Source organism: Mesoplodon mirus, assembly GCF_964341445.2.
Source record: "Mesoplodon mirus genome assembly, chromosome: 4".
Taxonomy (NCBI): Eukaryota; Metazoa; Chordata; class Mammalia; order Artiodactyla; family Ziphiidae; genus Mesoplodon; species Mesoplodon mirus.
In genome coordinates, this window is record NC_138979.1 from 104841466 (window position 1) to 104868556 (window position 27091).

The 27091-nt window shown below is 56.0% G+C and overlaps 1 protein-coding gene across 3 annotated transcripts; it reads right to left on the reverse strand.

Annotated features, from left to right (window-relative positions):
- Positions 1-1604: 1604 nt before the first annotated feature.
- BAHD1 (bromo adjacent homology domain containing 1) lies at positions 1605-25065 on the reverse strand. Of its 3 annotated transcripts, none has more exons than XM_082619869.1 (7): positions 24713-25065; positions 8996-10438; positions 6823-7205; positions 5681-5840; positions 5201-5277; positions 4356-4456; positions 1605-3873 (listed from the first exon to the last, which is right to left on the reverse strand). In XM_082619869.1, the coding sequence occupies exons 2-7, from the start codon at positions 10422-10424 to the stop codon at positions 3684-3686; spliced, it is 2340 nt and encodes a 779-aa protein (XP_082475995.1). In that variant the 5' UTR covers positions 10425-10438; positions 24713-25065; the 3' UTR covers positions 1605-3683. The 3 variants fall into 3 exon arrangements, with proteins under 3 accessions (XP_082475995.1, XP_082475993.1, XP_082475994.1); XM_082619867.1 differs by having other exon boundaries at positions 6823-7202; positions 24713-24838; XM_082619868.1 differs by having other exon boundaries at positions 4356-4447; positions 24713-24838.
- Between the last annotated feature and the right edge of the window lie 2026 nt (positions 25066-27091).

Genomic DNA, 27091 nt, shown 5'->3' on the forward strand with positions numbered 1-27091 from the left:
ATTCATTACCTTCTTTAGTGGTCACAGTCACCGGGGGTGGTAGGTACTATGCGCATCCCCGCTGCACAGCTGAGGAAACAGGCTCAGGGAAGCTGAGACTCTGTGTGGGTTGGTCTGATTCTAAATCTTAAATTCCTAATCACGATCCTTCAGAGATGAATGGAGCACAAACACGGAGGGAGAAAGCAGGTGACCCCAGAACACACTGTACTGAGGAATTCAGAGGATGGGGACTTCTGAAGGATGAGATGAAGCTAAAAGACTCACGCATGGCCCGCCCAATCCTAGCAGTGTGATCACAGCAGATGCGCAAGGGGAAAGAATGGGAAACCTGGTGGGCTTCCAGCTCCTCAGGACAGGCTCCCTACTCTGTCTGAATGCTGGGGTGCATCTCAGGATGCACCAATTCACTGATTTAGAAGTTTGCATCAGGGTTTAGCCCTCACCGAACTGCTCCTTGCTTCCAATAGCACTGAAGGTAGATTTCTGGTTGTGGGATTATTTCTACTGAAATCTTTTTTCTTTTTCTTTTCTTTTAAACAGTAAATACGTCTTCTATACTAGGAGAGGAAAAAACCACTTTGAGAAAGTTTTCGGTAACTGCGTCACACGTGCTCATCTCTGAGCAGTTTTCTGTGTTAGCAGTCACAGTGAGGCAGTCTGAATACAGGAATAGCCACTTACTCTGGGGGAGTCCTTAGACAAAGTACTTGTCTCCACACCAGTTTCCCGTCTGTAAAATGATGGGATACTGCCCATCTCATGGGACTCTTGTGGACAGCACACTGATGGCAGTGCTGCAGTATGTCCACGATTGTGTCTGTGCCACTAACAAGCCCTATGGAAGTGCAGCTGCCCAGACGTCCTTACAAAATGCAGGAGCGGGTTGGGCAGCCTATCTGCCTCCTAGGAACCCCGACAGCCTTAGGTCCACCCCACCTTGAACACAGTCAACACTGAGGCTTTGGGGCTAGGGCTAGGTTGACTGAACCAAGCGTCCAGGCGGTCTGAGCCCTTGGCCTCATGACGCAGCCTTCATTTCCTCAGCAAGGAGTGCCAGTTGCAAGATACCAAGGCCCTTGAACAGTTTCTGCTGGCCAGTTCTCCAGGGGCATGATCCAAGGTGATGAGGCGGTATCTTCACCACGCAACCACTTGGAGACCAGTTCCCAAGGATTTCACTCAGCCCACCACGATGCGAATAAGTCACCTCCAAGTTCCCATTCCCTCTGTCTCCTCTCCTCCCGCTGTTTCCCCGCACATTCCTGTGCTCTTTGCTTACTGACCTCAGTAAGCCCCTGCACTGCAGTGGTTAAGAATGGTGAGCCCGGGCCTCCCTGGTGGCGCAGTGGTTGAGAGTCCGCCTGCCGATGCAGGGGATACGGGTTCGTGCCCTGGTCTGGGAGGATCCCATATGCCGCGGAGCGGCTGGGCCCGTGAGCCATGGCCGCTGGGCCTGCGCGTCCGGAGCCTGTGCTCCGCAACGGGAGAGGCCACAACAGTGAGAGGCCCGCATACCGCAAAAAAAAAAAAAAAAAAAAAAAAAGAATGGTGAGCCCCTCTGCACCCACACACGAAAAGATGACACGACACACAGGAAATGGTCCTTTTCTAAATCAATACAATTTCTCAAATTTATTTTTTTTTCTTAAAGAAGTACTTCTAATCTCTGTCAAAAGGGAGGTGAGGAAAGGTCCTCCCTCCCTTGTAAACACTGAAATACAGATCTGAGAAACCAGGGTCGACACACACAAAAAGTGCATTTTACAAAATATCAACTAAAATATATTTTACATGAATTATGCTTCCATTGAAATTCTACCAGCTGCATTTTCAGGTTCGAAAAAATATTTCCACATCTAAGAGATTTCAAAAGCATTTAAGTTGTGGGCAGTGGACCCTGCCTCCTGGGAGACGAGGGGCCTGATCTCCTGCTGGGTGAGGCTGGGCTCCTTGGCAGCAAGGGCCCAGCGCCCTGGGAAAGAGCAGGCTCCAAGGCTGGGTCTCCAGAGCCACCAGGGCCCCACCCCACGGCCACTCTGCCAACCTCTCTTACTGCCCCGCCCTCCTGGACTGATGATGCCTTCCTCCAAACAGCTTATTCAATACAAGGGGACCCAAGTTCCTTCCCTTCAGGTTTGGGGTTGGGCTTCCCATGTGTAAATTCACCTCTGAATGGTCCAGGGCTCACCCGAGCCCAGTGACCAATCAGGAGCAGCCATCTGCTCAGGGACAGCACAGGGCTGGGGGATCGCTGGGAGTGCCCTCGGGATTCGCTTCCACCTCCCACCCAACTGTCCTCACCCAGTGCCACCTCCTCAGCCTGCAGGGTCTGTGTCTGCCCCTCCCTAGGGGAGGGGGACCCAGTGCTGCCCTCCTTGGCTCCTGTCCCCAGGGTTGTGGCCTGTGGAATCACTCACGAGCACGTGCCCAGCGCCGGGCTCAAGCCACACTCCCTCTCCCCACCAGGCTCCTCTTTGGTACAAATGGGAAAGAACCAGACTGCTCCAGCCCCCACACGGAGTGCCCCAGGGCCAGGGCCTAGTTCTGGCAAGGATAGCAGGGGGCTGAGTCTCCTAATCTACTCTGGGGAGCAGCATGAGGTGAGAACAGGGCCCAGGGCAACAGGAACAAACTGAAAATGCAGGTCCTTAGCTCCTAGAGTGAGTGGCTGCAGCTCAGCAGGTCTGTGGACCGATACAGTGTTGATTCTCGCTGGGATGTAAATTAGTGCAATCTACAAAAGACTAGGGTAAGAGGTGGCAGGGCAAGGGGAGCCACAGCACTCCTTTGGTTTGATTTCAGGTGGGTGTGGCTTGAAAAGTCATGTGTGAAGTTCTGCAAGAGGTTTCCTAAACCTCCAAGTGTAAGGCAAGAGGAAAAGTCTTCAATAAATCAGGTAGCAATTTTCCTTGCCCCCTGCCCCCACCCCCTCCCAGCTCCCTTCTGCTCTCCCAGACATGACAAACCCCATGTTGATCAGTTAATTTCTGGGAGGCCAGACCTGCTGGGTGGCCTTCACCAGGAGGTGGACAGGAAGCTGATTCCCACAAGGGGGCCACACCCATGACTGTGAGGGCTGGTAACTTGTCCCAGCACCAGGGGCTACTGCAGGGGCAAAGGAGGAATGCCAGAGAAAGGCCCCAAGTCCAGGAAGAGAAAGTCAATGCTCTGGGAGCCAGACTTTGGCTCCCTAGGCCTCAAAGGAATGAGCTCGGAGCTGTGCTAGAATCTGGGAGAGCCTGGTCCCAGGCTAATGGGGAAGCAGCGGGTCACAGTGGGTGAGGTAAAGCTGGCTCCCACTCCCCCCTGAAGGGCCCAGGGGAGGATAAAGAAAGGGCCTGGTTCCTGAAGGACCTTCCCCCAATCCCCCCAGGGGCCATGCCCCTGAGGCTTGGCCCAGCCTCAGGGAAGACTGCTTCTTCAGGAGCCTCTGCCCAGGGGACCACAGAGAGGCGCCCTGGGCCAAGCTGAGGGCTCTGATGCTTTTCTTATACCCTGGCCTCCCCTTCCCTCCCATGGGGCCCAAACCCATAGGGACCCCTGCCCTCCCCCCACAAGAGAACCACAGGCCAGCCACCTCAGGCTCCTGTGGCCCCTTAACCAAGTGCTGTGCTTCAAGCAGTGCCCCCTGCCCTGAGCCCCACTTGCCCATGGGCAGCCCCAGTGTGGGCGTGAGGGGGCTACTGTGGGTTCTTGAGGATGCGGCCATGGCGGAAGTCATAGACATGGCGGCAAAGAAACACCAGCTCAGGGTCCGTGTCCTCGGGCACTGTGCGGTGTGGCGGGGTGGAGTAGTCCGCAGAGGGGGGCACCAGTGCTGTCTTTCGGCTGGGGAGACCCTCGCCTCGACGCTTGGCCATGGCACAGAATCTGCAGTGACACATCATTCGCTGTCTTTACCACAGCTATCTTAGCAGGAAGACCAATTCCTTCCCCACCCTGCCCAGAAGGCTGGGACACCCCCTCCCACCTCCACAAGGGTAGGTGCTGCCTCTATCCCTGTGCTGGGGCCTATGCCCTCTCTGCCAACCATCTCCTCTGTCCCTGGGGAACCACACCTACCGGGGCCTCCCTCCCAATCACCTGTCAATTCTCCTTGATTTTTCCTGAGAGCAATACTGTAACCATCCCCGCCTCTGCAACTCTGCTCCAATCACTCTGCCTCAGAGGAGGAACAATTTTTCTTTCTTTTTTTTTCCATAAAAATTAGATGATAGAAGCAGACTGTGGGAAGAAAGTTCTAGGAGGTCAGGCCCAGTGAGTCAGATCCCCTTGGGGATCACAGGCAGCCCCCAAATAGCCCTGGGAAGTCTGAGGGGAGAGGCTAGCCAGAGGTACAGGGCACCACCCACCTGCAGTACTCAGCAAAGGTCAGCACGTAGCACTTCTCTTCAATGCAGGCCACACTATTCTGGTCCTGATGTCTCGATGCGAAGACTTCATTCTGCAAAGGCTCAAGGGGAGGGAGGAGGAGGTTGGCTACCAGGGTGGGAAGCACCTAGCTCCAGGAGCAAGGCAGACATTAACCACTCTGCTGGGACTCCTGACCTGAGATAGACAACTCCAGCTAGTGCCCAGGAAGCTAGGGAGCTTCCCTGGAATTTCAGCCTAACTACTCCTCATCAAGCAGCCCAAGGCATTCCTCCCAGGTCCTGTCCTACTCAGGGGCAGCCAAGTGCCTGCTCCAGCCTCTGACTGACATCAGCCTCCCGACCCCCACCCCAGCCCAGGGGAGGAGAGGGGAATTGGTGTGCATTCTCCCATTTAGATGAAAAGTCCCAGCGAGGGAAAAAAAAGTAAAAGGGAGCCCAGACAGGGGGTGGAGCAACCCACTCACGGCTTGGTAGACACCGAGGGGTGTCAGTAGAGTCTTTTCTCCCCTCCCTCTCCTGCTGCAGACAGTAAAGGTGTGCAGCTCCACCTCCCCTTTCCTGTCGCCAGGAAGACACAACTACTTGCTCCCATTCTGGCACCCCTGCTCTTGGGGGCTCCCTTTCTGCCCCACCTTTCAAGACAAAGGTTACTATTCCCTTCAAAACATGAATTGGGGCAGTGTTGGGAAAAGAGGCTAAAACTCAGGCCTTTCCCCAGGTTCTCTGGTGTCCAAGGTGATGAGTCCAGGGACTTGAATGCCCAGGCTGCCACCCCCCATACCACGTTCTCAGTGCCCCAGCCTCTCCCCCGCCAGGCAGCTCACCTCGTGCATGCTGGGACTGCGGCCTCCCTGTAAGTGCTCTGGTCTGTAATACCACAAGAGGCTCATCATCAGCTCTCCTAGGGGGGAAAGAGAAGCAATCAGGGCTTGAGCTGGCAGCTCCAGAGTTACTTAGATAGGCAGGCGGGCTGGCCACCTGCCCTGGAGGCTCATCCAACTTCAAAGCCTAGGCCAATTCTGCAGGCTCCAGCCACCCCTATCCCCTGCCTTGGGCCAAGTCTGGCAATTCAGTGGCCTAGAATGCTGTTAGGCATGGAGGAAGGAGGAGGAAAAGGCACTGACAGGTGAGGCAGGGTGACAGGCACCCAGGCCCCGATGGCTGGGAAGGTTAATGAGCTGATCCAACCCAAGCACAAGGCCGTCTGCAGCCCTGAACACCAGACAGACGCTGGCTTAGTGGAAGGCAGACTCTGCCAAGGGCGCAGGACACTAGTGCCAGGTCGAACTCTAGACAAGGGGTACCTGATTCCGGGTTCTCCCAGAGGGCAGAAATCTTGGCCACATAAGGTGTGGACGTCTTTCGAGGGCCTGACTTGAGCAGGACAGTGTCCCGGACTCGGATCGTCTCTCCATGCCGCTCCACCGCCTGGTAGCTCTTTCGGATGGCTGGTTCCGGTTCATCCTGAGCAACAAACCAATGACACAAACAAGGCTTGTGGGGCCGCACTCAGCATGGGGAGGGAGTGACATCCTCTCTGTGCTCTCCTCAGGGCAGTCAAACCGCTGAGGATGGGAGACTGCCAAAGTGGTTTGCACTCTGGCCCCTCCTCCCTGAGCCTGGCTTTCAGGGGCAGGAAAGGGAATCCTCATCGTTGGAGAAAGGATGAGAAATGGGAACAGGGGTAAGAAAGTGGCTCGAAACTTCTGGGCCTGCACTCTGACCATCACACCCATGACAGCCGGCTCTCATGCTCCAAGCCCCCAGCACCGGGTAGGTCCTCAAGCTTCCTAATGGACAGTCTGGGTTTGACTCTTAAACCACCATGGTATAAGCAGCAAAGCCTTATCACGGGCAAATGACTTAATCTACTGCTAAGCCTGTTTCCTCGTCTGTGAAATGAGGGTAGTTCTAGGACCACGGGGTGCGTGCGTACCTCACGGGGCAGCGGTGATGAGGAAAGCGGATAATGCATGTAAAGTGCTTAGTTCGGTTCTGGCACCTAAGACGTGCTCGATACATTTCAGTTTACATTCTTTTCATCATCCCAGATGTTCCGGTATCACCAATTTTCTCTGCCTATCCCAATTTCCCCTACACATACTTATCCAAAAAGCCTCCAGGGAAGTCCTCCACTTTATAATCCAGGATGAGAGGTGAAGACACTTCAGGAGGCTTCCCTAAGAGTCGGTGACAGAGATGGCAGCCACCAGCTGTGACTGACTGTGCATTCCGTGACTCCCCAAGGCACAGGGCACAGGATCAGTAGGGGCTGGGGGAGCAGGCCGGGCCAGTGTGATCAGTTCCTGGGGTACAACTGAGCTAGAACCCCTTGTCACTTCTCAGAGTGGCTAGAGCCAGGGGTTCCTGGGACCCAACTCACTGCAGGTCCTATGTCCCTACCGCCACCCTCCCTTCTCCCCATCAGCTGAGAGCTGGCACTCACCAAGACATAGACGGCTTTCTCACAGGCAGCCCCAACGGGCACCCAGCCGTTAGTGCGGCGGCGGCGGCGGCGGCGGGGGCGGGGGCGCTGGACACGAGGCTGCTTGGGGTGGCTGGGCCTGCGGGCAGCCTTGCTCCGCGCAGTGTGCCTACAGCTGGAGCCCGTGCGCAGACCTGACTTGGAGCCGCTAGGAGGCTTGGCGCTCTGAGGGCACGCGCGAGCTACCGTCTGGGGCTCCGAGGTGGGTGTCTGAAGATGGGGGACAGGCTCTGCTGCAGGTGGCACGCTGGGCACAGGGCATCCCAAGAGGGGGTGGGCAGGTGAGGCAGGGTGGCCGGCTTCCGGGAGAGGAAATTCCAGCTGGCCCAGGGACCTGCAGCCTTCTGGGAAAAGGAGAGAGGGGGGTCAGGGCAGGTAAGGATAAGCAGGGAACCCCCGGCCCCTCTGCTTTCAGAGCCTGCTTCTTTAAATTCTAAGCGTGAACCCAAAGGCCACTGAGGTGGCAGGTGGGATCAGACGCTGTTAAGGGAGATGATCAGTGCCTGGCCAAGGGTTTTTCTTGACCTTGGAGACTGGCCCACAGACATCTCCATCTCCTCTTCTAGCCTGAGAGAAGGGGAAGTAATAGGAATGGCATCTCTAAGCTCTGACTTAATCTTCCTTCTCTAAGGCTTCCACCGTACTTAGGAGCAGGGGATCTGGAGTGAGACCAGGATATGAGTCCCAGATCTGCCACTTACCAGCTGTGTGACTTCAGGCAAGTCACTTTACCCTTCCGTGCCTTGCAACAAAAGTAGTAGCTGTGAGTATCATACAGTGTGTCCTATAGGTGTTTTCCTGTCAACGTGTTAACTCTTCACATCCTTACAACAACCCTATGAGGTAGGTACCATTTACCCCCATTTTACAATTAAGGAAACTGAGACACAGGGTGGTTATTGGTTTGCCCCACAGTCACGTGGCTGAGGAAGTGGGGAGAACATTTCAGTCTGGCTCCAGAGTCTGTGCTCAATTAACATGCCATATGGCCTCCCATATATAAAGCACTAAGAACAAGTGCCTGGCACATGGTGCTTACTGGTGTCCCAGGGCAAGGGGCTAAGGGTCTTGGGTCCCACAGGTTAAGTGACTAGACTTAGAGAGTGGTACGGAAGAAAAAGAAAAGCCTAAAAAGAAGCTTGCTCTCATTTCTTAGAGCTCCAACTCATGCGAGAACCTGAAACAACCAGTCTGGCCAGAGTCAACCGGTCTATAAAGTTGTTTTATGGACCCCTTCAAGAAGGGCTGTGCAGGGGAGGGGAGAGCCCTGAGAAGGCCTGGCCCCTCAGTTCACCAGCAGCAGGGCAGACCTGCTGGCTAGCATGGCAGACCTGCTGGCTAGCATGGCTCTGGTCACCTCACTTCCACCCAGGAACCAGGAAGGGAGCCTGGAGAGGCATGTGAGGACACTCCTGCCTGTTTGGGGAAAGAGAGATCACTTAGGGGTGTCTCATCAACTACGTCATGAGACTCTCAGGTGTCTGGATCTTGCCAAGAAGGTAAGACACCAAAGCCCAGGCCCTGATGGCAGCCTGTCTGTTCTCAGAGAGTGCCCACCCGGTGTGTACCTAGCAAGGTGATTCTAAGTCTGAGCATTACTTCTCTTTCAAGGCCTGTATGGCCAGGACGAAGCTGTCCTATTGCAGCTGGTACCACCTACCGGGCCTGGTACCCACCACCCCTCCCGTGAATGCTGAACTCGGTTGGCATGCAGATGGTCTGGGTTCCCGGGAAGTAAGGAATTCTAGTTTTCCTCGAGGAAGGCAGAAGGACATGGGAACAACTTGGCAAAAGTGCTAATTTCAGCATCTAACTTGCTACTCAGAGTCTAAGAATGGGCATCCCAGTGGAGAGGGAGGAGAGACACGCCCTGCCCACTTCATCACCACAAAGCTACCTAACTGCCATGCCGAGAAACCTCCATAGACAGTGGGGATGGAGCAGGGCTGCTAAGAGCTAAACACGGGCCTCTTTCCTGGGAATCTCCTAGGCTGGGGGCACAAAACTAGAGGAATCCTCCCTTCTCAAAGCCCCAGACTCTCCCACGCGGTAGACAGACGCCAGTGAGCCCCACCCTCCTGGGACACTGCCTCTCAGAGACTCCCTGGTGTACCCCACCTCCAGGAAGGCATACCTGCTGCAAAAGGCATTTTGTAGGGGCAGCCGCCACAGGTAGTGCCGATGTGGGTAAGAGACGGGGGCAACATTTCACAGATGCTGTAGCCATTCACTCCAGTATCCTCACTGGAGCAGTAGCGAGAACCCCACGGAGGGTGCTGGAAGTGGGTGCCCGCGGCGGGCACTGAGCTCGGGGCCAAGAGGAGCCCCGCGTTAGCTGCAGCCACTGGGGACAGCTTGCCCTCGGGGAGCACGGAGCAGGAGGGGTAGCCCCCACACCGCAGCCCGGCCTGGCTGCAGTACAGGTAGAAGCTGCCTAGCGCGGTGAGCTCAGGCCCACCACACAGGCCACTGTAGTCGGCAGGGTTGCCAGGCATCGGTAGCGGGGAGAGCTGGGGTGCGGGGAAAGAGGGCTGGTGCAGTTCTTGCTTGGGGGCAGGTGACTCCTCGCCTGGGCGCCCGGGCTCCGGCTTCAAGGCTGCTTGCCCACCCATCAGCAGGGGCAGGTGAGGGCGCAGCCCCAAGGGGCTCTCCAGAGCCTCGCTCAGGGGCTGGTAAGGGGGCTGGCTGGACGGCCCACGAGGGGCGGCAGATGGCCATGGCTCCTCAGGGTGTCCTTGCCAGCCAGGTGGGCCTGCAGTCTCCCCAGAGCCAGCCCCTTGCCGGGCCTTGGGAGAGCTCTTGCCATTGACCTTGGCCCACTTTGGCCTCGGGGCCCTCAGCGCTGGTGGCTCAGTGGCGTGCCCATCTGCTTCTGGGTGGGCGCGAGGCGGCCGCAGGGGTAGCTCCCGCTCCTGGCTCAGCTTTAGGAAGGCAGCTGCATTCAGGCTGGCCAGTCTCTTGGGAGCTGGATCGCCATCTCGGCGGGCCCCTTCATCTGGTGCTGGCTCTGGGGACAGGTCCCGACTTCCTCCTCCGAGGTCCCCCAGCCGGGGCCGCTTCTTGGAGGAGGCCCAGCCTCCAGTGGCCCGGTCACGGTCCCGGCTGCGGTGGGGGTCTCCCCCTCGGCTGCGGCGGGTGCCCATCAGGCTGCTGGTCTCTTCCCGCTCCAGCAGCAGGTTATTGAGGGCCTCGGCGTTGAGGGAGGCCAGGCGCCGCTTGCGGGGCTGGGGGAGGCCAGTGTCCTCACTGGATGGGGCCGGGCTAGGGGGCTTGGGCAGGTCAGGGGGCAGCTCATCAGCCTCATCTGCGCTCCGTGGACCAGCCACATTCTCCAGGCGGGTCAGCAGCACTTTGCAGGCCTTGGGCTTCTCGGGAATTAATGGGCGCTTCCGCAGTGGGTAGTTCTTGCGGCGCCCCGTGAGGTGCCCTGGGCTCTCAGGAGGACCTGGCTCCACACCCTCTGCCCCCTGCTCCATACTGCTGCCTTCCATCTGCAGGGGCTCCTGGCGGCCCGTGGGGCCCGAACTCAGCATGGAAAGAGACTTCCTCCGAGTGTGTGTCATGGAGTACCTCCAAGCTGCAGGACATAAGGCAGGAAATGAGAGAAGCCTGCCCTGGCCTGCTTTCTCCCCCACTGCAGCCCATCCCGCATCCCCTGCAGTAACTCTGGCCTGCCCTCACCCCATCTCCAGCTTGGATGTTCCCGGGACCCCCCCCCTTCCAGAGTGCAAAGGTCTAGCGGGGTCAGGCTACCAGCAGCTGTGCAAGGACTGGCTGCCCCACTCTCCTCTGAACCAAGCCCCTGGAGACCCTATGGAGCAACGCAAACCCCAGAGCTGGAAGACAGAAGGAGCTGGGGGCAAAGCTCTCGGTTGTCTCCACGTGTTCTTCTCCCACTAGATACTCATCGTAGGACAGGAGGAGACTGTCCTGAGGACATGGAACCAGGATAGGGGCTTGGGTGGTGGGAGCCCACCAATTCCTTCAAAGACATTATCAGCCCCCTCCCCCTTCTTGAGGCTTCTGAGATTGGCCACAGGAGGATAAGGAGATGGACAGCGAGGAGCTGAGATGAAGAACCTGCCTGCTGGGCTGTGGAGGAGGCAAAGTCCACCTGTGAGGACACCTGCCTGGCACATACAGCAGGACAGCCATAACCTGGGTATTGCTGGAAAGCCCCTCAAGAGTGAAGGCCTGGCTGTGAGGAGCCTGTGGGGGGAGGTCTCAGCCAGCCCGTGGAGCCAGCCCCACCTTAGTTCAGATTCCAAACAGCCCAGTGCCAGTGCCTGGGGGAGGGATGTCAGTAAGGCTGGGGCCAGCATTCCCAGGTAGGAAACCCAGGGACCGCACTCTAGACCTGTGGTACAGCTTTAAAGGCCCACCAGTCACTAAGAGCTGGGGAAAGAAAGTACCAAACAGAAGAACTAACTCAGGCGACAAACCCAGGCAGCCCTGTTAGTCCTGCCTTACTCCTCAGGACTCCCTCCTTGTACGCAAGATGCCAGGCAGGGGGCAGGATGGGGGTGAGTCACAGGAAACCCAGAGCCCCAGACAGAAAACGCCTGCGACCAGGCATCATCCCTTAACTTTGCTTAGCAGACACCCCCCCAACCTCCAACATACCTGGGCCCCCCAGGCACCCCCCTAAATGAAAAAGGCAGCAGGCTGTGTGCAGGAAGCTGGCACAGCCCAGGCAATGGAGAGCTGAGGGGCAGGGTGGGGGGGACGGACACTGCCGGCATCGGTGGTCAGAGACTACTATGCTGTTCACTCCCTACCTACACCCCAACAAAGCAAGATGCTGCCGAGTAAGGTGTCAGACGGAGCTCTGCCCTCCCCAGCACTCTGGGACCCCTCCGGCCCAGCAAGCTTTTCAGCTAGATTTCTCCGCTGCTATTGTTATTCACTCTCGCTCCACCAGAGGAGCTGGGAGCAGTCCCTGCAGGGCCAGGATTTAACCCTGAACGTCCCAAGCCTGAGGACTCCCAGGGAATCCAGAGCCCTTCCGGTAGCTCCTGTGGCCTTGGGCCAGTAGCTGGGGTCACTGGATACCCTCTACCCTCTCTCCAGAGACATGCCACACTAGTTGAGAAAGAGTGCTCCAAAAACCAGGCTGAGGGCAGCGGGGGTGTCCCTCACCCCTGAGAAAGAACTTGGAAAACTGGAAAAGGGAGGTGGGGTGCCAGGCATTGCTCTGGCTACGTGCGGGGACCTGAATACCCAGAGACCAGGCCCCAGGGCAGGACAGAGAGTCACAGAGGCAAATCCATTCATTCCTGAAGCACAGACTGGAGTGCTCCTGAAAAACCCCAGGCATCTGCTAGGCTACCTAAGACTCTTTCCTTCTTCTAATCAGAGTGTCCACCCATCCCTGAGTGCTCAGCACGCTTATTAACCCTCAGAAGAATCCCAGTTGCTTATAACCCCAGGCCCTTCCCTCAAGGGCAGGGCACCCCTGTGCCAGAGGTGAAGGAGCAGGAACAAGGAGAAGCACATCTGTATTTCCTAGGGAAGCCTGCGCCCAGCCTTCCCCCACCCCCAAAGGGCCTGGAGAAGGAGGACAGTGAATAGACCACACAGCTGAGCAGGGGCCAAAGCCCCTCAACAGGCCCCAAGTTACCAGAGGAGTCAGGCCTGGGAATGGCCGGTGGCCAAGGCTGAGGTCACCTGGGTTTATGGCCTTTAAGGACATGGACACCAAGCAGAGTAAGGAGGGGTGGATGGGAAAGGGAAAGAGAAAGCGAACACGGGAGGTGTTTCCAAGCCTAGCCAATGAAGAGCTCTTAGCGGACCATGGTCCTTGGTCTGCCCTCGCTTCCCCCCACCCTCAATTAGCTGGTAGACTTGCTACATGGATGGATGGCCCAGGGATTCTGGGATACTTGGTCCCACTCAGTCTTTCCCTTGCAATATGAAAAAGATTTGGAGGAAAGCCTTCCACTTTTGGGAGCCTGTCCCCAGAACCTGGGAATTTGTTCCCGGCAGAGTATCTCGCTCTTTCACCTCCCTCTTCATCCCTCAGGGACACCCACTGTCCCTGAGGCTGATGATCCCAGGAAGCTTCTAAGTCACAGGGTGCAAGTCACGTTTTCAAATCAAGCATATGGGCCTCCTGCTAGCCTCCCCTGAATTTGCCAAATCCCATCACCCGCAGAACTCCTAGCTTTCACGTGGTGCCTAAGGCAGCAACGTCACTCACGCTCCTGAGGAGAGGCTGGGGACTCTGCTGCCTACTGCACTGCACTCCAGGCTGAAGAGAGTCAGTGAGTCATGCTTTGAAGCCAGATGGACGTGTGAGAACTTCGGCAGCAGCTTTTCCCTGGGGTGGGGCTGGGTGGAGGGGTGCCCAGACTGCAAGGGCCCCTCCAACCTGCAGGGGTGGCCCAGCTCAACGGGGCAAGAAGATCCCGGGAAAGCAGGAGGCCTGGTTCCCATTCCAACTCCACCAACCATCCTGCTGTCCTGTCCCTCCCACTTACACACCAGCTCAACCAGGAACTTTCTACCACTACCAACAGACAAGGGTGCCTTGCTTCTCTCAGACTACCCTCCTCTGGGAAGCCCTGTCCTCCCAGGGGCAAGTAGTTCAGGCACCCTTGGGAGAAGGCTCCTAGGAGGGACTCCCCAGGGCATCTTAGAGCTCACCTAGACCATGTCAAGCGAGCCCTCACTGAAGAAAACCAGTCTGAAGCACAGTGGCCGGCCGGTGGTCCTCCGAGCCAAAGACCCAATGAATCACAAGTTGAATCCAAAATCACAAGCCTGACCAGGGCTGGGAGAAGTCATCTCCACAGAAGCAGAAAAGGAGGGAGACCTTGTCTTTTGCCCTCAAGCTGCAGCAGCACCTTATATGTAGCCCCCACGGCCCACCAGGGCAGGTGGAGGACACCCAAGGTACTGTGAACAAGGGCAGGTCAAAGGCCTGGAAGAGATGGGCTGTGGGCCCCAGAGGGGAAACGAGGGCAAGGGTGGGGGCCTGGATGAGCAGGTCGAGACCAGATCACTCCCCCAAGCAGAGGCTGCCCTGGGGCAGAAAGAGGCCCTCAGCCTTGGCCATGGCTCTCCCTAACTTACCCAGCTCTAGGCCACACCCACACCCTCATCGTTAGGGGTTCAGGACCCAGGGCCCTGCCCCACTGCTCTTCCTGAAACCTCTCTTACCCACTGCACTTGAAATTTTGCTTTTCAGGCTTTTTGGTTTATTTGTAATGGGAGGGAGTACTTGGGGTGGCAGGAGCGGTCTTAGGTAAGAGCAGACCAGGTGGCCCCCTGGGTGAGGGTCAGGAAGAGCCCTGACCCAAGCCACCTCCCTCCAATTACACCTAAAGCCACACAGTGGGCACTGAGTTAAGTAAGCACTGCCCACTTCTGCAATCTGTCTTGGAAAAAATAACCCCCTCCGCCACCCCTCAACGGAATAATACTTTTTCACAAACACTAAGTTTCTTGAATCTGCTATCAGAGAAGAAAAGCAGCAAGAGCACAAAGGCAAGCTCCTGTTCTTTTAAATTTAGTTGATGTCACTTCATGGAAAAACAGAGAGGTGAAGCTGCTGAAATTCTTGTGATAAAGCCAGATAAAGATGTGGCTGGTATCTCTTGAACCCCCCAGAGCTGGTAAAATGGAAACAGCCAGAGCTTTAAGTCAGCCAGACCTGGATCCAGCTCTGGCCCTCATGAGCAACTTACCTAACTTTGTTGAACTTCAGATGCCTCATCTCAAAGAGACACATCAGAAAAAACTTTACTTAAGAGTGGTGGTGAGAATGACACCAGGGACCACGCAGGAGCCTAGCAGAGTAGGAACCGGGCGGGCCAACATCCTGGGGATCCCCCCCTTTCAGACCCACAGACGAGGAGGGCGGCCTGCCCTCGGCCCTTGAATCTCCACATTAGGAGTCCAGAACCACCAGGGATGGTGAGAAATCTGAAAACGCAGCCTGTACCTGACCCCTGCTCTGCTACCGTTCCATTGAAAACACCCGAGTGTCCACCCCGGGAAACGCAGCAGTGCCACCCCTATCCCACTTGGGACCCAGTCTGGGGTGAACTCTGGGGGCTCGGTTTACAATGAAGCGAAGAGGGCAGGGGCAGAAACTGTATCCCACAGACCCTGAATAACAGCTCCACGCCTCCAAGAAAGAAGAAAGACGAGATCTTCAGATGCTAAAGGCCCAGGGGATGGGGTCAGAGGGCACTCGCTCCGCCTGCTGCTGCCATCTGACTGTAGCTTCAGTGCAGGTTCCCAGAGAGAGCAGAGGCGTTGGCTCCAGCAGCTCAGAGCTCAAGCCCCAGGGTACTGCCCCGAAGAGAGGGCCTCCCTAGTGCCCATTCAGCCTCACTTGCTGTGGGTACTCAATTCACTCTGCAGTCAGGCTGGGACCCTACAAACACCTGGGCAGGAAGCACGGCGCCTGACCAAAGGGAACTGGCCTGACCCGTCTGGATGCGGCTTGTTTTATAGACTGCCCTCGGGTCTTGGCCATCTGAGGAGCTGGGCCCGCCTGCCCTGGAGGCACCAAGCCTATCTCTGGCCTGTCGACCACCTGCTCCTCACACTTCACACGGGGGCCTCCCAGGAGCCCAGAGAGGCAGGAGCAGCAGTGCAGGGGAAGGCCCACCGCCACCCCACACAGGGTCCGGTGCGGCCACCAGCCCAGCCCCACAGCCGGGCCCCACCTTTGGCTACTCCTGTCCACGCTGAGCATCCCAGCGGGAGCGCCCAGACACACGGGCCCAGAGCTACACCCGAGCGTCCAGAACCTCCACGTACTGCTGGCTCTGGACCCAAGGCCAGATATCACATCTCTTGTTAACTGTAAAAGAACATGAATCTCTGTGGGGAGGGAGGGGACTCAGACTATGAAATGGACCTCTCCATTTTTACATTAGAAGTGCAATTAAGTATAGGAATATAGTAACAGTAGAGTTGGTGGAATCTCCTTCACCTTCTCACTGGAAACAGCCAGTTTCTAGTCTCAGGGTAAGGCTCTTCCTGCACGTAGGGGGCTGAGAGTGAGGGAGACAAGACTTACCCCTGGGACCTATAAGTCACTATGTACACACAGACCCGAGTGAGGACAGCGGGCAGAGAACACTGTATTTTAGTCAGACCACGGTGCTCTGCTCTAAGAAACTCAGACCTGACAAATTAGAAGGTAATCACGTGCAATACAAAACTAGTCTGCAGAGGCTTTCTCTAAAGGCACGTGTCCCTACTGAAGGCAACCTACCTTCCCCTAGCTTTTTCCCAGTGCCCAGCTCCTGTGTGCACGAGGCAGACCTCTATGTGCAGGTGTCGGTCCAGCTAAGCCAGAGCACCCGTCGCTCACTCCCAGGCACACGGCACCTCTTGTGACCTTTGCTCATTCAGCCAACGTTTGCTGGCCCCTCGCCACAGCTCAGCAAGGCGAGACCCACAGGGGGCTGGAAGCCACTTCGTGCCACTGCTAATCCTAAGTGGGCTTGGTCAACGGCTTGAACTTCTCTGAGCCTTGGTTTCCTTACCTACACAGCAGGGTTGTTATGAGGATCAAGTTAAATAAGAATGTGTGTCAAGTGCCTAGCAGAGTGCCTGGTATACAGCAGGTGCTCAACACAAGCTCATTCTTTCCCCATACATGTCAAGTATCAGGCTAAGTGCTGAAGCAAAATGCAAAGCAGACTGAGGAACTGGAGCTTGGGCTGGTAGGAAGACAGAGGACAAGACAGTATGACAGGGCTGTGACCGAGGGCTCGGAGCTCGGTGCAGAGAGCTTGGCTCCATGGCAGCTTCCCAGAGGGCACATTTGAGCCAGGACTTTCAGACTGTTACTGAGGGTCTACGGTCTACTTCTTGCCAGGTGTACTAAGCCCAATGCGAAATGGGCAGCACTTTGAGAAATGTGCTTCCTGAACATTTGGAAAGGGCGGGAGACAAATGGAGCTTTCCCCGGACTCACCACCATAAGCTCTATACAGGATTACTCCAGGCTGGGGGACAGGGAGCGCCAGGCTAAGGCCCCCTCAGACCCTCCCACCCAGACTCCACAGTGCACAGACCAGGCCAGAAGCAAATCTCCTCCTGGAGCAGGACCCATTTGCTCCCGGCAGTTAAAGTGTGGAAAAAATAAAGCAGGAACAGGGACAGGGAACCTCAAGGCTCAGCAACAGGTCAACCAGGAGGAAACCTCGTGTACTGATGCACCGTTCTTCAAAAAACACAACAGCTCACCAGCCTGCTCCGGGCACCTGCCCAGGAGTGGCAAAGGATATGTGCTGGTTGAACCACCAGGACACTCCAGGAACCAGTAACTTAGATTTCTAAGATGGCTTGCCGAGACTGGAGGTGCAATCTCTTGTCCTGAACACAAGAAACTGGCCAGCCAGGCCAACATGGGAGCTCTGCCTTTAGCCTCCCCAGCAAAGTGCTGATGTCCTGAATGAAACAGCCATGAGGAACAAGACCCAAGACCAGGGCTTCTGAATACTCCCACAGCACGAACAGAAACACAGGCAGCCAACCTGAATATCTCACGCCTAACCAATTAACTGTTTAGTAACACCCCCATTATGCAAGCTCTGCAGGGACAGGCGGGCTCTGCCTTCCTTACCAATAAATCTTATCCACAGGGCTTAGTAAGAGCTTACTGAACAAATGAAGATCTGGGTGCCCACCTGCTCCATCCCATATAACATTTCCACCCTAGACTGATGGCACAACTTACAGCCCAGAGAAACTCTGACCTCCAAACTATCCCTCATCCCCAGGAGTCCACCTTGCCTCTTCAATATAATCTACAGCTCAATAGGCTACTTTAGGAATTCTCTTATATTACACAGCACAACCTTCTTCCACTACTGTCCTCTTTCTTCTCTCTCCCAACCTGCCCAGCTATCTCAGGAGAATATTCCTCTCGTTCCACTTACTTCTTACAGTCACCGTCACTCTCTTTCATCCTTGCCACCCCCCACTCCCGGTGGCTGATATCACCTCACCCTAACATGGAGAAAACAGAGGCACAGAGAGGCAGAAGAACTTGCCCACACTCCCACACCATCGAGGGCAGAGGCGGGGCGGCTGGTGTCAGTCCCCAAGCCCACGCCCCAAACCGCAACACAGGACGGCTGCTGAGTCACAGACCAACATTCGAGATCAACTTGCATGTGCAATTCTGCTTCTCTGTGCTCTTTTAATTATTGACATTAACACATTATTCATTTTTCCTGATTTTTCACCACAAAAGAATTGAAAATGTACTATGATTAAAAGCCATCTATATACTGGCCAGAGAACATAAACATAATTTTACAAACTGTTTCTACAGAAAAGTCTGCTCAAAGTTCCCAATATGCTCTTAGATGCACTTCTGAAACAAACCCATTTTATACCCTCGAAAGGGGTAAGGGCTACAAAGACATGTTTTCTTGATTTTTAACAGTCAATCCAGGAAAGGAGTCTACAGACTGCCCCCCGCCACCCCATGCATCTAACCACGTCTCGAATCAGATGAAATCTCCATCACGGACTGCAATGAAGACTGAAATTTGGTCATCACACTCCAAACAGCCATCTTAATATCTGAAGACACATTACCTGACCTCTTGGCTACCTCTTTGGGCCGAATAAGTCCAAGTCCTTCCAATTTTCTCTGACGATTATCTCTTACAGTCATTTCATCTGTTTTACAATACTTTTCTACACTTTGTCCCAACTGTGTGAACGCCTCCAGGCACAGAGCAGGGGACACCCCTCACTACTGAGGAGGGCCTGCTGACCCTGACTATAGCAGAATCGTGACTCCATCTTCCACTTTGGAATACACGTCAGGATATCCTGGCATCAAGCAACACCCTAATACCTTTGCTGTGATATCTGCAAAGATCCTCTAAAAACTAATAATTCACCTCTAGGGAATTCCCTGACCATCCAGTGGTTAGGACTTGGCGCTTTCACTGCTGAGGCCTGGTGGGTTCAATCCCTGGTAGGGCAACTAAGATCCCACAAGCTACAAGACACAGCCAAAAAAACAGTAATAATAATAAATCACCTCTAAACCTCCTGGCCGGATGAGAATGTGATTAACAAACTGAATTTTCCCCAAACATTTAGACAGGCAGCTGCCGTTGGAGAAGGGCCACCCCTCTCCTCTGCAGGTAGGAAACTGAAAGAGCTGCATGTAAGGAGGGCTGGGGCCCAAACAGGCACTGAAGATGGAAGGGAAGTATGGGGTGGTCAGTACCACTCCAGGTGAGACCCTGGGGTCACAAGAGGCAGAGACACACCAGGTGTCTTAACACACCAGGTGTGTTAAATCCCCCACCCCCATCGCGCAAACCTACTGGAACAGAAACATAAGAAAAAAGATGAAGACCTCAAGTTTCTGACTGGCATTAATCCTGTTAACTAAGACGAGTCACTTGTCATTTTTTCATTCAGGTAACTTGGTTATGGTGCCTCAAAAATAAGTTCCTATTTCAAACCTCAGAGAGGCTGAGAGACAAACCCATTCTCTTATTCCTGGTGCCTGCAGAGAGCCTCAAGGGCAATGTTATTATTATTGTTATTATTACTGGTTGGACGCTGAGACAGGTTAATAACCAACCATCTTTGCAGGTGTTTCCCACTGGGAAAAATGGAATCTGGATGAAAATGCTTCCCGGGACATCACACAAAGTCCTGGATGTGACTTTGCCCTAAGGCCTGCTCACCAAACCCACCACAGTCAGATCCCCAGACGCTAGACCAAGTCGCCTAGGGCAAGACACCAATCCCTCCACTGCAACCCCAGTGCCAGACTAGTACTCAGCCACTCTGCAAAGCCAGCTCAGTGGAGCCAAGGGCACTTGTCTGGCCCTGAGCAGGCCGCCTGCAGCCTCAGCCTCACGGCCACTGCTGCCGCTACTCCTCCCTATTAGCCAGTTTACTGCTCATTAGTGGCAGTACCAGGAGGTGAGCAGGGGAAACACAAAAAGGAGCTGAAATTCAAACCAGTCTATTTTACTCCAGTTAGGTGCCTCCCCTAAAAACAGGCAGGATTTCATCATCCAGGACCTCCCTATCCCCTTCTCCGGGGAGGTCGAAGCAGCCTGAAGGGTGAGGTGCTGCAGAATCTCAGGACCCCAGGTGCCAGGAGCCTATGCTTCTAATCATCACAGGCTCTTGACTACACGCTGTATTGTCCACCTTTTCAGGGTTAGCAGGCACTTCCAGCCATGAGGTGGCCCATCACGTCAAGGCAGGGGACCTGCAGAGCAGGGGTGCTGGGGCTGCCCTCCGTGTCAAAGCACACTCTTCTTGTCCCTCCAAAGCCCCCAGCACAATGGCAAGTTCACAAAGGAAGTGAGTCCTGCCAGACTATGCTAGCAAATTCCCATAAATACTCGGGCTGGGGTAGTACTGCTTATGTAAAATGCTTCCCCATTGAGAGATGCTGCTTTATTTACATTCTTCACAACCCATTCATAAAAAGGAGGCCCTTTAATGTTGGGGCTGTTCGTATAATGCTCCATAAACCCGGCAGCTTCAACTGGCGGCCTTAGTTCAACACAGGCAACTTCTCAACTCCAGAGACATTTTCCCCTTAAGCTTTTTTTTTCCTCTTTAATGACACCTTGCGACAGGGCGCTGAGGCCAGATGTTGCCGGAGCAAGGCCAAGAGGAGTAAGAACAGATAAAATGAAAACACACGAGTCCTCCTGAATGCTGGGACAGAGGTGGGGAGGAATGAAAATAAAGAAATTGAAAATCCCCACAGAACTCCAATGTGAACTCTGTATGCTTGGAGGCTTAATCCCTTCCAGGTTTACTGAAACTTCCTTTATGGATGTCAAAACGCTCCCCAACTTACACCTCTATGTACCAGAGACAGTGTGGAGGGGATTTTTTTTTTTAACCCTTAGAAAAAGGTTCTTTTTGGTTTTTAATCTGCATTGTGGGTGAATAAAAAAAGCAGAAATTTTCTCTGCTTCTTTGTAAAAGTGTTCCAGGGGCTGCTAGATCCAAGAGGGGCACAATTTGCTTAGAGTGGAGAAACTCAGACCATCCTCAGAAAGAGAGGAAGGGCTGTGTTCTAGGACACACAGCACAAACAGCCCAAGCAGCTGAGAAGAGAGGCCAGGAGATGCATTCTGAGGTAACCTGTCTCCTGCTACTGTAGAAGCAAGGCGAGAAGTAGTGCTGATTTTTTTTTTTTAATTGACGGGGGAGCGGTCTGCATTGCCATGGCAACTGTGAGGGGTGGCATTCCTGCTTGGAAGGGAAATGCTGGTCCATTAATCATCAAACTGGGGCACAAAAGGGAGGTTTGGGGGAAAGGGGATGGATGCGGAATTTATTTTTTCAATGTCTAGACTCAAACCAGTCACCAGTCCTCTCTCCCATTTCTCCCATGGCCCAGGGTTGGTGGTAAACAAAAATGGAAGTTCCAAGAGAGCTGGGATCATAAGCTGTCCTTTCTGATGGGTCAAGTGTGGGACTGATGGTGCCTCCCATATCAGCGATGCCTCTATAAACAACTCCTCCAACATCAGTCCCCAAAGCCCTGTCCACACGCCAGACACAGGAATCTTCCTTTTCTGTTATCAGAACCGTGTTTTCTCTCCCATTTACACCCAGGATTGAGAAGGAATAAAACATATGGATTCATTTAGCATGGACAACAAGGAAAATTGCATAAGAGCAGCAAAGGCGGGTAGCGAGAATGGCCTGGTAAGGTAGGAGGAAAACAGGATTACAGTCCTTTTCCAATTCATGTCTATATCGTATCATGTGGGCAATCCACAGCACAGACTCTTCACCAGCTGGAATATCAGAAGCAATCATTTGCTCCCCATGCTAAAGCACCCCAAACACACCCTATGTATATGCCTTAAAAAGGTCAGAAACCACCAAGAGCTCCTATACTAGCATTTCTAAGGAAACAGAAGGGAACGCTTCCCTTCCGCTCCCACTCAACTAAGCAGCCAACTGCATTTATTCATTCAATAAAAACGATGTGCACAGCACTATACCAGAAATCCTAGAATACTCACACTCACACAAAGGTTTAATACTCACACTGTCCTTGTCCTTAAGAAACTTCCAACTGACAAAAGCACTCAAGAAGATACCATGTTATAAAATCCAGGGTCACAATCTCAGAGGCAAGCAACGCTGGCCTGGAGTGGTCTGAGATGAAGGATGAGAGTAGGGTTCAGGCAGGAGAAGAAGGCAAGGGGCTCCTAACTGGGGACAACTGGCGAAATCAGCAGGAGCAAAGATGCAGGGAGATAAACATGCACAGCGCAGCATGGCTAGGGGAGAGCCTTAAGGGACACTGTCTAGGATGAAACTGCAGGAAGAGGGGAGTCACTGCAAGTTTGTGGGTAGGGGAGTGACATGGGGAAAGGAGTGCTTTACAAAGAATGATCTACCAGCTGTGTACAGACTGGATCAGAAGGGCCAGAGGAAGCAGGAGGGACAGGGAGGTCATGACAACAACATAGGCCTGACATGGGAACAGCAGGGCAACAGAAAGGAAGAAAGGGAGGGAGATATAAAAAAGAGAGAAACTCTTCACTGGCTAAACTCTCCAGAGCAAACCCTCTTAAACACTTGATCTGACTGACATGAGTCTCCTGCCAGGTAAGAGCCTGTCAAAGAGGGAATCATTGTTTTGGCCATTCTCCTTTACGTTCTGGTGGCCAGACAGGTCACCCCCTTCTGACTGCCACCAAAAGAAATCACATACATACTGGAGAGCCCCTCAGGAGACACAAAGACCTTGAGATGCTGCATCATCCTCTGGATCTTAGACATACAATTAAATTCTCTCAGAAAAAACTTTAGTCTCCTGCATGAGGTAATACCTCCCTTTCCCACAAGCCTCAACTCCACCCAGGCTGGGGTCTAGACCCTCTTGGGGAGGGGGATGGAAGGTGGCCATGAATTAACTCCATGCTCAGACTAAGCAAGGGTGACAGGCGGTTTTCCCAAGGAGGGATTACAGTCAACCACAGCTGGGAGCAGCTCATAACCAAAACCTTCCTGGGGTGGGACCCAGATTTTAGCAAATATCTACATTCTAAACACCCTAAGTCTCCCTGTTTTTGTGGTCCCAACTCTTCCATTAAGTATGGGATCACAGGAGAGGGCACAGGAGCTCTGAGTGGGTTTTTATATATGCAAAAACAGCATCCAGCTTAGAGCTGGTAACTGGTGGGGTCAGAAGCACTCATGGCTTAAGCCACTGGTTCCCAAATGTCCTCTATTTGGCCAAGGACAGTGGTGTTCCTCCAGGACATGTGGTCTCTCTGGGGCCCTTTTCTCCTTTTTGCAGAAGGCATGGGGGTGGAAAAGGTGGGAGGAAAGTCTCTCAGGTGGTAGAAAAGAAACCTTTTTTATTTAATAATTAAATTCCTGCCTGGGTTTATAAACTCAGCTTCTCATTTCTCTATGTGAGTACCTTCTTTCACTAAAGAAAAGTGCTGAAGCCAGTTGTCCATGGATTGCTGGAGCACTTCTGGGATGTATTTCCTAGTCCCCAGTCCAACTGGTCTTCTGCCCTCTTAAGACTAATGACAATGGGCGACTGGGAGATGTCCCAGGTGGGATTAACCCTCTGCCTGTGGACAGAGTCTTCTTGCTGAAACCCCTCAATCCTGGCAGGCTCTAGAGCTGCTCACCGGACTCTCTCCTGGTGAGTCCAGCAACCCGGTCGCCACCGGCCAGGCCCACCATGTGCACACCCCCCCCTCTGCCCCTATGCCCCACTGGGTCGACCCACTCTTCCCAGAACAGCGAGGTGATCCGGGGCTGGAGCCGTGAGCCAGTGCCGCAGCTCCTCCCGGCGGTCGTCCCGGCCCCCGCAATCCCCAGGGCAGAGTCCGGCCCGGTCGCCCTCCCCTCGGGGTGGGTGGCTCGGACCCGCTCCCCTCCCCGACGCCACCACCTGCGCCCGCTCCGGCGCCGCCTTTGTCCAGCGCTTCGCCGCCAAGCGGGCCCCTCGGGCCCGACCTGACCCGGCCCCCGGCCCTGGAGGAGAGGCGACGAGGCAGGCAGGGCCAGGCCCGGCCGCGAGCACTGGGTCCCGCTGTCACTTAGAGGCGGTCTGACAACTTCGATCCCCCCGCCCCACCTCGGACTCGGCCGCTGCTCCGCACGGTCCCCGCCGGGCCTCCCGCGGCCCACACTCGCTTCTCGAACCGGTTCCCTTCCCTCTTCGGCGCCTCCCTTCCTTCCAGTCCGATCGGGTCTGGTCTACACTACCCCCCGCCCCGGTGTGGCCCCCATCCTCTGCCCCCCATCCAGCAATAACCGGTCAGCTCCCTGCGCGGGAGGGCGCCCCCCACCCTGTGCTGGCGATCCCGCGGCGCCGCCCCCAGCCGCGGCCCCTTGCCTCGGGGACCGCGATGGGGGGAGGGGGCACGGGGGGGCGGGGGCCTCGCCGCCCGCGCACTCGGAGGCGAGCCGGCTCTGCCTCGGCGGAGAAACGACCGGCGTCCTCCCGCCCTCCGCCGCCCGGGACGCCCGCGCCGCCGCCGCCTGGCCAAGCTGCCACCCTGCGGCCCCCACCCACCCCGCCCCCGGCCTGCGAAGCGGGCGGCCCCCGGGGGCTGTCACCTCGAGGCGCTCCGCACTCCCCGATGGCGGGACCGTGGCGCCGGACCCGGGGGAGAGAGGCGGCACGAGCAAGCGGGCGGCCGCACCTGCTTCGCGTCGTCCGTCCGTTCGTCCGTCCCTTCCCGGGCTGGCGGGGGCGGCGGCGCGGCGCGCTCGGTGGGGCGCGCTGACGGGCGACCGGTCCTCTCCCCTTCACTCGTCTGCCTCCCTCGCTCGCTCCCTCCCGCCCGCTCGCCCCTTCCCCCCTCCTCGACTGCGGCCCCTAGCTCACCGGGACGGCGGCGCGGACGGCGCGGCTCTGGGCTCCCGCAGGCCCCGGCCGGGCTGGAATCCGGCGGCTGGAACCCCCCGGGGGCGCTCAATTCCCGGGCTCCACGCTGCTGCGTCAGCGCCTCCTCCTGGGGGCCGGGGCCGGGCGGGCGGAGCGGGGGCCGCGGTCGGGCGGGGCCGTCGGGGGGGCGGGCGCGCCTGGCCGGGGCGGGCGGACGGCGGGGGCCGGACGGGCGGGGCAGGCAGCCGGACGGGCGGGCGGCGGGGGCCGGGCTCCGGGATCCGCTACGCCGCTCGCGGTTCCCCCACAAACTCCCCGAGAGCGGAGCCTCCGCCGCCCTCCTTCCTGCTTCCTCGTCCCCAGCCAATCAGCAGCGCGCCCCTCAGCCAGCTCCGCCAATCAGCCGCCCCGCCCTGCGCTGGCCCCGCCAGCCAATCCGGCCCTCGGCTCCCCCTCCCGGTCTCCAACCAATCAGAACCGTGGGTCGGTCGTCCCAACGCAGGGGGCAGCACGAGGCGGCCGCGGGAGGCGGTGCGGGGAGTGGTGGGGCCTGGGGGGAGGGGTACGGTGCCAAGGGTGGTGGAGGGGGTGGTTTTCTTAGCCGGCTTCTTGGATTTTCTCCTCGTCTCCAGAACATGAGCTCGTATCCCATGGTGACCCGACCCTGGAGCCCCAATCCCCTAGCTGCTACCCGCCCCCCCCCCGAGAAATCTAATCTCACCCCCGCCCTGGCCGTCACCTCTCTACATCCCTCGTCCCCCTTCTCCTCTCCAGCACCCAGTGGAGAGAACTGCGAGCCAAGGAACACCCCCACGCTCGCCAGCGGCTTCTGCCCCCAGGGCAAGGCTTCGGGAAGACCAGCCGAAAATCAAGCGAGGACAACCCCCCTTTCCTGCAGAAAGGGCCCCAGACTCCAACGAAAGGGCCCCGACTGCTGAGAAGCCCCTCCCGCCCTTGCCTCATCTTTCCGACTTCCCTGCCTGCCACGTCTCCTTTCCTTTCAAGCAAGGTCGGTCCTGGCTCGGTAACCCCTCACCCGCATCTCTTTTTCCTCTTTCTCCCCTTCACCTACCGCCCCCCACTCCAGCTCCTAATTCACCCTTCTCAGAAGCAGAGTGTGGAACCCTCATCCATTTCCAGCCGACAGCAGAGCCTGGTCTGTGAGTCCTTGACACCCACACACCCTCTTCCACCACCGCGGGGAACATCAGAGCTCTCCGGGGGAGGGAGGAGGGGGTGGGCAGCCTGACAGCCCAGGCTGGACTCCCTCTCTCGCGTCCCCAAGCCAGGATGGGACCAAGTGTGGACACTTACCTGGCTTCCCCTAGTCACCGAATGCTGTGGCTCCGTCTCACACCCACAGACGTGCCTTTCCAAGCCCGAGCACGCTCGCGGGGTCAGCGGGGTGGGTGGGCACAGCAGGCTGAGGTCACACGGAGGTGTGGGAGGTCCCTGTGAGGTGCGGGAAGGGGCTGTGTCTTCGGCACCCTGTATCGCCAGAGCCGGCAAAGGGCTTCACTTCAACAAGCACTGGATGCGCACATAGTAGGTTCTTGAGAAATGCTGAGTCCACCCTAGAACAAAGCCTCATTCCCAATTCAGGCGGGGGAGGGGAGCTTTGGGAAGTAAAAGGAGGAGCGGCAAAAAGGGTAGTGTCAAGTCACCAGAGCCTGGGAGCAGCCCAGGGAGGGGCTGAGTGGAGGAACACCTCTGGCAGAGAGAAGCACCCCCAGTGCTGGGGCTGCCTAGGCAAGAGGAGAAACCCAGCCTTGGAGTGTGGCTGAGGGACTCCCCCTGCACCACACATAATGCCTAGCCTTTCCTAGACCTTGAGACTCAGCACTTTAAGAAAATCAGGGCTGCGAGCCCCTATGGCTGGGAAATAGAACCCTAAAAGACGGTTTGCCATCTGTCTCTGGAGCTGTCAGTGGGGCCCAGACAGTCTTAGCTGTGTTGGGGGACATGTTTAAAGGAGAGGGCCACCCAGGAGGGTGTGAATGGAAGCTGAAAACTAAGACTGTGGCACAGCAACTTCTCAAAGGGCCAGGGTCTCCTAAGACAACTGCCCCTACTTCTCCCACCTCCCACCCTTAGGGAAAGCAAAATCCCCAAACCTATAAAAGAACACTAAAGGATTTCTCCCCTCCCTGAGCCTCCCAGGACAAAGATTCCTAGCAGTACCCCACCACCATCAGGCCACCCCTACCCCCACCTCACAAAATACCCCCTCCACCTGTCTGTCCCGTGAGCTGATGTCCCCCACCCCTCATCAAGAGACTGGTGGTAGAGGGTAACAGCAGAGGTGGCTGCTGGTGCTGAGCCATGCCATCTGGCAGACTAGAGCCAAGGCAGAAGAGGGGAAGGGGCCCCTGTCAGCAG

Excerpts from the sequence above, each read along its gene's own strand:
- BAHD1 (XM_082619869.1), bottom strand. The coding sequence starts at position 10,424 with ATGACACACACTCGGAGGAAGTCTCTTTCCATGCTGAGTTCGGGCCCC. Across the intron at positions 5,278-5,680 it reads CTGGGAGAACCCGGAATCAG|GAGAGCTGATGATGAGCCTC; the intron begins GTACCCCTTGTC and ends TTTCCCCCCTAG. Across the intron at positions 4,457-5,200 it reads GCAGTCCCAGCATGCACGAG|CCTTTGCAGAATGAAGTCTT; the intron begins GTGAGCTGCCTG and ends CCTCCCCTTGAG.